The 10,307-nt window shown below is 38.2% G+C and overlaps 1 protein-coding gene across 1 annotated transcript; it reads right to left on the bottom strand.

The window, feature by feature from the left end:
• Window positions 1-9,465: 9,465 nt before the first annotated feature.
• Window positions 9,466-10,299, bottom strand: LOC103582103 (olfactory receptor 51F1-like; the record flags this gene model as incomplete). The annotated part of the gene is made up of 1 exon (XM_008563787.1): window positions 9,466-10,299. A coding segment is annotated over one exon (834 nt), but the record flags the coding sequence as incomplete, so codon positions are not given.
• Window positions 10,300-10,307: the final 8 nt, after the last annotated feature.

Here is a 10,307-nt window from a genome sequence, read left to right as displayed (position 1 = left end):
TATTCTCCAGGCCCCTATGCCTACATTATCATATTGTCCCATAGCGAGGATGGTATGTCCATTCTTGAATACATCTCTGTTCGGCCACTCACAAGCTTTCCCCCTCGAAATGGGTCAGCTCCTGGTATATTAATTGGGCTGCATTAATTTAATGGCTGGGGAACCATGGGTAGATGATGTGTTCTCATGTGCATGTGTTCTTGCTCTGTTACTGTTTTCCTGCAGCAGTAAGTTCAAGCATGTGGACTCTTTGGGGAGTTTGTCCGTTGTTGTCAATGTGAACAGTTACAGCCTACAATTCTAGGTTCATAAAAATGGAGAAGACCCACAACCATACATTGTGTGTCTCCTTTGTAGAGAAGCTCCACATTGGCAGAGAGAGTATTATGTTTGCTTAAATAACAATAAACTAGTAATTTGTTCCTCCTTAGGAATTTATCTTTGATTTCTATTTGGGTTTTACTCCTATGCTTGCTCGGTTGAGAAGTCTTAAGAGCAGAAAGTGTGAGTTGTTCAGTTCATTCATTTTAATTCTTGTAACTGTTTGACTACAACAGTGGAAGATAGAATCCATTATTCTTATAGTGCTTAATCTTTTCAGTATCTGCTCTCTACTTCTCTGCCTCAGAAGTTTTCTCTGGTTTTAGAGGAGTTTATTAGCTTTTTTCTGGTACGACTTGGTAATTCAAGGGAGTAATGACACCAAGGATTAACTCTTCATCACTGAAAGCAGAAGTGAATAAATAGTGTGTTTGATTCACCATTTTCCAATGGGAAAATTGTCAGGTTATTTATTCAGTTACTCAAATGGTCTCACAAAGACTGAAACGCAGGTGTCCAGAGTGGTTACCCTCTCATTAATGCATGCTCTCTTTGCTTTTATTTTTTTCTTTTCAGACTGCCTTTCTCCATTCCCTCAGTTGTGCTTCCTGAGATAACCTTCAAAATAAATGCCCTTTATTAAGGTGTTGCGTATCTGTTTTGGGGGACAATTTAATGCAGGGGAATCAGTCAAAGAGAATTTTTGTGTTTCTGCAAGGTAACAATTTGCAATAATCTTATGTAACTGTATTTTATACATGATTAAAATTTAAATTAAGAAAACTAAAAATGGTCACTCTGATGACAATGGAGAAGTATAGAAACAAGGCAGGTGAGTGGGACCTAGAAAACTGTTGTTACAATTAATTAAGAACATTTTGTATCATGGATATAGGTCCTGATTTGGTGCTGGAGAGAAGAAAGCACATCGAAGATATGTTTAGGATGAAGGAAAGGGCCAAGCCATCAATTTCAAACACTTCATGAGTCTCGGGATCAAGACGGCTGGCTAGAGGTGCCCAGCTCTCTTCTCTGTCACCAAGACAGACTGGAAAACAAACATATAACCACATATTGAATAGTGTCTAAGAGAGAACACGGGAATTCCGTAAAGAAGTGAGGAAGACCCTCTGAGGCACTGAGACGTGAGGTGACAGCATAGAAAGTGAAGTGAAGTGCCCAAGCTGATTCTGGACAGATCTGTATCAGGTGGACTCCTACTTTGGAGAAAAAGTAATTGGGAAATCCCCAATAGTCTACTTCCCCAGCAGAGACACTTGAAATCTTAGCTACAGGCAAGCTCATAACCCTTGAAGGCCATGAGCCCAGTATAGGGAGTTTCTTGGAGCCCATGCGACTGCATTATTTTAGAGAGGGGATTCACATTGAGTCCTCCATATACCCTAGTGCCATAACATTTTACCATATTGAGATTACAGCCAACAGTATAGTGCATCCTTCCCTGGGGCCCAATAGCTGTGGTATTTCTACATTCCTGGGGAACTGCATACATTCCACCAAACTCACCCATGGAGCTGTAGTATCGCAACACTGACTGGACCAAGTGGTGCATCTGACCCCAGCGCTTTAACCTATGTAGTGTCCTGCACCGCAGGGGTTAGGCGATCCAGCAGACATTTTACCATATTGAGATTACAGCCAACAGTATAGTGCATCCTTCCCTGGGGCCCAATAGCTGTGGTATTTCTACATTCCTGGGGAACTGCATACATTCCACCAAACTCACCCATGGAGCTGTAGTATTGCAACACTGACTGGACCAAGTGGTGCATCTGACCCCAGCGCTTTAACCTATGTAGTGTCCTGCACCGCAGGGGTTAGGTGATCCAGCACAGTGGGGAGAATACCCCAAAACAAAAGGTGGCAAAGCTCACACTCTCCAGAGCCAGAGAGTCAATCACTTGCAGACCTCAGCTGCCACTTGACCCAGCTGCCTCAACAGACTGTTAAGTAGCCAGTGAACACACTCTCTAGAGCCTGAGAGCTTGTCACATGTGGTCCTCTGTAGCAAGCAGCCCTGTTCACTCCAGTAGAGTGCCAAGGAACAGACACACAGGGTCTCCACAGCCTGAGAGCCATCACTAACAGCCCACTGCTGCCACTCACCTCACCTGCTCTAACAAAGAACCAGCTAAGTTCCGTAGAAATTCTCCCAGAGGCCAAGGTCGTAACTGCAACTCTCACAGCTGTGCTCAGGGTCATCTGCTCTAGCGGAGGAGCTGCCCTGTACCCTAGCATCTCTCCCAGCCCTGAGATTCTGCCTGCCACCCTACCCCCAAATCCTATCCATTCCAGCAGAGCTCCTGAGTGCCTCACTTAGGGGTTCAAGGTTCTACATACAGCCCAGATTACCCAACCCAGTTGTCACCCACTTCAGTGAAGATCTATGAAGTGTCCCAGAACCTCTCCCAAGAGACTAAGGTACCACCCATTCCCTCTGCCACTTGCCCACTTCAGCAAAGAAGCAGGAAAGTAGCTCATCACCTCTCCCAGGGCCCCAAAATTCTACCTGCTTCCCTGAACTTTTGCTCAGTTTGCCCATTCCAGTGGAGGAGTTGCTGAGTATTTTAGCACCTCTGAGGTGGCTGAGGTCTAACACAGAGCACTGACAACCCACCCAGAGTGGCCCACTTCAGCAGAGCAGCTGCTAAGCATTCCAAATTCTCTCCCAGGGGATCAAGGTCATGCTTGCCTCCCAGGCTTCCCTGCCCTCTTCAGCAGAACAGCTGCCAAGCACTCAAGCAACTCTACTGGGGACCTGAGATCTCAAATGTGGCCTTGGTGACAGGATGCAGGTCTGCCCTCTCCAGCAGAGAAGTTTCCAATTGCTTCTGCTACTCTCCCATGTACCAAGGTTCAACCTATGGCCCCAATAACTCAACCCACGGTCATCCCTTCCAGAGAAGTGACTGAATACCCCAGCACTTGTCTTGGGGGTGTAGTGTCTGCTTGAAGCCACAGTGACTCTGCCTACCCCAGCTGAGGAGCTGCTGAGCTCCTAAACACCCCTCCTCATAGCACAGGATTTCACTTGTCCCCCTTGTAGCTCTGCCCACTCTAGCAGAAGATCAGCTGAACTCTCAAGCACCTTCTTGGAAGCCCGAATTTCAGTCTGCCCAGGGTCTGATGCCCCTGTGGCTGAATGAGCTGCCAAATGTCTGCATATACCCTTGAGGGGCCCAAGAACTGGCCTGCCCAGCTGCCATTGTCTACAAACAAGCTGTGTTACAATCTCCACAAACACCCACAGACTAGGCAACTGAGGCATTTTTAGACAACTGTAATGTTGAATAAAGTAAAAGAAATCATATGGAGACTACACTACTGCATCCACCTGTAACCAGAACCCAAACACACTATCCAAATGACAGGATGGAAGATAGCTACAAGAAAAAAAATCTTTCCTTACAGAAGCTACTCTATAAAACTAGAATAAAGGACTGTTCCACCAGCTGCAGAGACATCAGCACAGGGATGTACGATATGTGAGAAAGCAAGCAAACATAACACCCCCAAAGGAACACAACAGTTTTCCCATAATAGATCACAAGAAGAAGGAAATCTATGAAATGTCTCAGAAGGAATTCAAAGACAATCATCTTAAGGAAACTGAATGAGATACAGGAGAATACAGATACACAATTCAACAAAATCAGGAAAATAGTTCATGATCTAAATGAGAAATTCAATAAAGAGAAAGATATCATGAAAAAGAACCAAGGAGAAATCTTAGAAATAAATAATTTATTAAATAAAATAAATATTCAAATGAGAGCTTCCATAGTAGGCTAGAAGAAGCAGAAGAAAGAATTTGTAAACTTGAAGACAGATCTTTTGAAATAATCCAGTTGTTTAAAAAAAATAAAGAAAAGAAAAATAATAATTAAAAAGATGAAGAAAGCCTATGAGACTTAAGGAACAACTTGAAGCAAACAAATGTGCAAATTATGGGCATTCCTAAAGGAGTAAATAAGAAACAGGCATTGAAAACCTATTTAATAAAATAGTAGCTGGAACTTTCCCAGGTATTCAGCAAATATGGACATCAGGATTCAAAAAGCTCAAAGGTCCCCAAAGTGATTCAACCTGAAAAACTCTGTTTTGAGTCCCATTATAGTCAAACTGTGACTTAAAGACAAAGAGAATTGAAAAAAACAGCAAGAATAAAGTAAAAAGTCACATATAAGGGAACTCTGATTAACCTAACAGCATTTTCTCAGCAGAAATCTTACAGTCCAGAAGAGAAAGAAATGATATACTCAAAATAATGAGACTAAACACAACAAACAAAAAACCTTGCCATCCAAGAATAGTGTATCTAGCAAAGCTATCCTTTGGAAATGAAGGAGAAATAGTGTTTTCCCAAATAAGCAAAAATTGAGGAAATTTACCACCACTAGACGGGTATTACAATGAATCCTTAAAGGAGTGCTATATATAGAAGTGAAAGGATCATAACTACCATGAACAAAACACACATAAAAGAATAAAACTCACTTTTAGAACAGATATGAAAATGACAAAGAAAAATAAATCATATCTTATCACTACAGAATATACCAAAAAAAAAAAAAAAAAGATAAACAATAGAAGAAGAAGATGGAAAAAAACCATGTACAAAATAACCAGAAATCAATTAACAAAGTGATGGGTGTAAGTGCACACTTTTAAGAACAACTTGGATGTAAATGAATTATATTCCCCTTTTAAAAAATATAGACTGGCTGAATGGATTAAAAAAAAACAAGACCAAACTATATGCTGCCTAGAAGAAACTCACTTTACTTGTAAAGATGCACATGGACTGAAAGCAAAGACATGAAGAAAGATATTCCACGCAAATGGAAAGCAAAAACAGGCGGGAGTATCTACAGTTACATTGGATAAATACACTTCTAATCAAAAAATATCAAAAGAGAGAAAGAAGGTCATTATAAAAAATAAAAAGATCAATTCAACAAAAGTATATAGCAATTGTAGATATGCATACACTCAACAATGGAGCACCCAGATATATAAAGCAAATATGTTTAGGGCTAAAGGAGGAGATAGAGCCCAATAGAATAATATTTGGGAATGTCACATCCCACTCAGAATTGAAAACATCATTTAGGCAGAAAGTTAACAAAGAAGCAGTATACCTAAACTTTACTATAGACCTAGTGGACCTAACAGACATTTACAGAACATTTCAGCCTACAGCTGCAGATCACACATTTTTCTTGTCAGCACATGGAACATTCTTCAATAGACCACATGTTAAGCCACAACACAGCCTTAGCAAATTAAAAACTTAAAAATCTTGAAATAACTTAAGTATCTTTCCAGAACACAACAGAATAAAACTAGAAATCCATACAAAAGAAACTTTGGAAACTCTGCAAACACATGGAAATTAAACCACATGCCCCTGAACAATTAATGGATCAATGAGAAAATTAAGAAGACAATCAAAAAACTTATTGAAATAAATGCAAATAGAAATAGAACTTAACAAAAGCTATCAAAGACTAAAAAAACAGTATTAAGCGGGAAGTTTGTAGCAATAAATAACCATCAAAAAAAGGAGAAAGATTTCAAATAAACAACATAACATTGCACCTCAGGGAACTAGAAAAGCAAGAACAAACCAATCTTAAAATTAGTAGATGGGAAGAAATTATAAACATCACAGTAGAACTAAATGAAATAGAGAACCCAAAAAGCAGTACAAGAGATCAACAAAACAAAAACTTGACTTTTTGAAAAGCTAAACAAAATTTAAATCCGGTAGCTCAACTAAGAAAAAGAGAGAGAACCAAATAAATTCATTTAGACATAAAAAAGAGATATTACAACTGATACCACAGAAAATTATTATATTATATATTACATAATATTTTCTATATAATATACCAAAAAAGATTATTTCAAACCACTATATTCCAATAAATTGGAAAATTGAGAGTAAATGAATAAATTCTTGGACACATATAACTTAACAAGACTCAACCAAGAAGAAATAGAAAACCGGAAAAGACAAATAAAAAGTAACGAGATTGAATCAGTAATAAAGTCTCCCAACAAAGAAATCGTATGACTGGATGACTTCATTACTGAATTCTACCAAATTTTTAAAGAAGTAGTGGTAAATTTAAGTACCAGTAGTACTTAAAGTACTTCAAAATCTGAGGAGGAAATTATTAAAAACTCATTGTATGAAACCAGCATTACCCAGATGCAAAAATCAGAATAGGGCATCCCCCAAAAAAGAAACCTATTGGCCAATATCCCTGTTAAACATAGATGCAAAAATCCTGAACAAAATACTAACTAACCAAATCCAACAGTACATCAGAGAGATCATATAACATGGTCTAACAAGATTTTCTTGGAGATATAAGGATGGTTCAACTTATGCAAATGAATAAATGTGATACATCACATCAATAGAACTAAGGACAAAAACCATGTGATTATCTCAATATATGAAAAAAAGGCATTTGATAAAATTCAACATCTCTTCATGATAAAAAACTCAGCAAAGTAGGTATAGAAGGTATGTACCTCAACACAATAAAGGCCATCTACGACCACACCAATAAACATCCCATAAAATTAACAGATAAAAGTCTACAACATATAAAATTCAGTCAATTACTTTACATGTAGCACTGTTGAAGCAAGAGATGCTCTTTGAACTACGAACACAAATCTTATAATCTAAATTCACCAGGAGGAAGCTGATGGATAGAGAAAACACAATACTTCTTACATTCTTCCACAGAGTTGCTTCCAAACTAATATTCACCATGTACCTTTGGAAAAACTTTCAATTCCAATGTCAACACAAGTTTGAGGTAAAATTTTACTTTTGTATTATCAACAATCACACCATTAAGTGCATTATTTTAAAGTTGTTTGCCCATGTTGATGTTTCATACATTGGATATTAAACTTCTTGAGTACAGAGGAATATGTTTTACTGCTCTTTTAATTTCTATTTTTTTTTGCCACAAGTCCAAACATAATGTACACCTGCAGTCACTGGTGTGCTGATAACCTGAATTATAGACAAAACAAAACAAAAAGTCCTTATTTGTAATGTTTGCCAATTCCAATGGTGTGGATACTATCATTTCAATTGATTTCAAGATACTAATATGAGAATGGATATTTTCATTACAAGTGACTTCAAGATACTAATATGACAGCATTGAACTGAGAGCTGGAAAGAGATGCACACACGGGCTCTTGCAAGCTGGTGTGTGCTGGCTCCAGCACGTTGCTGCATCCGGTGTTTGTGGGAAACAAGGAATGTGTCTCCCATCTATCATCACTTTTCCAGTGGCAAGAAAATTGACACAACTCTCTTCAGGTTTTCATTGCCACTTTCTTCTCAATTTTCTCTACCATTTTATGAAACCTAGTTTTTAAGCTTCTGCCTGTTTCTTGAATCAATATAGTTACCAGAAGTCCCTTTTCAGGAACCAAACATTTAGGATCTCACTCTCTATAACTGTATAAAGGCTGAGAACCATAAATTCTTTAGCTTGATTCTTTGGCTGGTTAAGGGAGCCACATAGTTCCTTCATGGCATTTGTGAAATCTCTGAAAGTTTATGGAAAATTACGTGTGTGTGTTTATTTGTGTGTTGAAGGGTTCTTGACTTTCATTAGATTTCTAAGGGACCATTGTGCAGAAGAAAGTTAAGAACCTCTGCCAAACTTTCTTGCATTCTCCTCCATGATGTTTTCTAGCTCTCCAAAGTTTGCATAATCTGAAATGAATTTGCAAATGTGCCTAATCCCTGAAGCTTTTCTTTGGACTGTCAAACAGTGACTTCCATGCCATGACATAATTTTCTATCTTCTGTATTATGAATTATCCATGAAGAAATCAAGATAAAATAGGTATATTTTAAGAAGGCTACCACAGCTCTTTGAGACCTGGCATGGATTCAGAGATATTCAAGTCTTACTTTGGATCCCATAACATTTGTACTGGATGTTGTTGGCAGAGAAAGTAATCCAGTGTTGAAAATCATGGCATTTGAGATACAGGAAACCTGTACTGTAATCTTAATCCTGTGCTATGTTAGTTGTACAATCTTTGGTGTACTAAATATCTTTAGACTTAATTTCTTTACTGGCAAAACATAATTAATAATATTGTATATTTCATTGGACTGTTTTTAAGAAAATATGTCTTAAAAGCAGTTAGTTAACATCAAGCATGAACCAGAGTCAATAAATGTTAGTTGCTATGAGCATTGTGTTTAGGATTTACATGTTTTTACTTTTCTGTTTCTCTTATTTTTACATGTTTATTTGTAATTTTTATTTTTTTATTTTATCAATATACTATGTTGTTGATTTTCATGTCCCTTTACCGATTCCTCCCTCTCCGTCTTTCTCCCCTGCCTACCAAGCAACCTCATATCTGTTCACATGTCTTAACAAGTTCAAGGAATTGTGATTGTTGTGTCTTTTTCCCTCTCTGCCTGTTTGTTTGTGTATTTATTTATTTATTTTTAGCTCCCAACATTAAGGCAGAACATGTCGTATTTCTCTTCCTGTGCCTGACATTTCACTTAATGTAATTTTTTCAAAGTCCATCCTTGTTGCTGCAAAAGGTAGTATTTCATTCCCTTATTAAACTGTAAAATGCTTGAGGTAACATTATCACAGTTAAATTTTAATACTGAGAACAGAGTTCGCCCTCAGTGTCAGCAGGTCCTGCATTCATGGATTAAGTAACCATGGATCAAAAATATTCAGAAAAAATAATTAAAAATAACACTACAAAAATGAAAATAATACCAATACAGAAAAACACAGTATAACAACTATTTAAATACTATTTAGATTGTAGTAGGCATTATAAGTAATCTAGAGATGAATTAAAGAATAATTGAGGATATGTATTGGTGTATACAGATACTATGCCATTTTATACGAGAGACTTAAGCATATGTGGATTTGGTACCTGTGAGGGTTCTTGAAGACACCGAAGGACAACTGCACAAAAATATTTGCTAAATAGATTCTGAATAGATTTAAAATATGATAAAAAAAGATATCCAATTGGCAGTAACCAACCAAAGTTGCTTGGTGAAAGACACTTTAAACTTAATAATTTCATTTACTTTGTGACGAGTAGATTGAGTATAGCTTGGCGGATCTGTTTTGTTTTCACACTATAGATGATGGGATTGAGTACAGGGGGCAAAAGCAGGTACACGTTGGCCATCATTGAATGGACCACTTTGGGGGCTGAGCGGCCATAGCGATACAGCAAAGACAGGCTCATCATAGGGATGTAGAAAATAGCAACTGCTCCAATATGGGAGGCACAGGTGCTAAAGACCTTGTGCCGTTCTTCAGTGGAGGCAATGCCAAGGACAGAATGTATAATCAAGATGTAAGATAGAAGGATGCATGGTGTATCTATTCCTGTGGTCAGGATGAGACCAATTAACCCAAAGATGCTGTTAGCTCGAATGTCTGAACATGCTAATTTAATCACATCTGCATGGTAACAGTAGGAGTGGGAGAGAACATTCATTCTACAGAAATGGAGAGGCTTAAGGAGCAAGAGTAATGGTACTATTAATACTACACTACGTAGGCTTATTAGGAGACCCATCTGAATGATTCTGGAATTAGTGAGAACGGTAGTATACCTCAGAGGGTCACAGATTGCCACATAGCGGTCAAAAGCCATAGCCACCAGCACCCCAGATTCCATGAAAGTGAATCCATGAAGAAAAAACATCTGGATAATGCAGGTATCTAGACTGATTTCATGTGCATCCATCCAGAGGATACCTAAGGTTGTTGGCATTGTAGAAAGAGTCAAGCCCAGGTCCGAGGCTGACAGCATGGAGAGGAAATAGTACATGGGCTCATGGAGACCCTGCTGGGTAATGATGACAAACAGGATGATGCTGTTCCCAGAGAGAGCAACGGCATAAAGACAGCAGA

The sequence above is a fragment of the Galeopterus variegatus genome, unplaced genomic scaffold, assembly GCF_000696425.1.
Source record: "Galeopterus variegatus unplaced genomic scaffold, G_variegatus-3.0.2 Scaffold14900, whole genome shotgun sequence".
NCBI lineage: Eukaryota > Metazoa > Chordata > Mammalia > Dermoptera > Cynocephalidae > Galeopterus > Galeopterus variegatus.
This window is presented reverse-complemented; position numbering and strand designations above follow the sequence as displayed.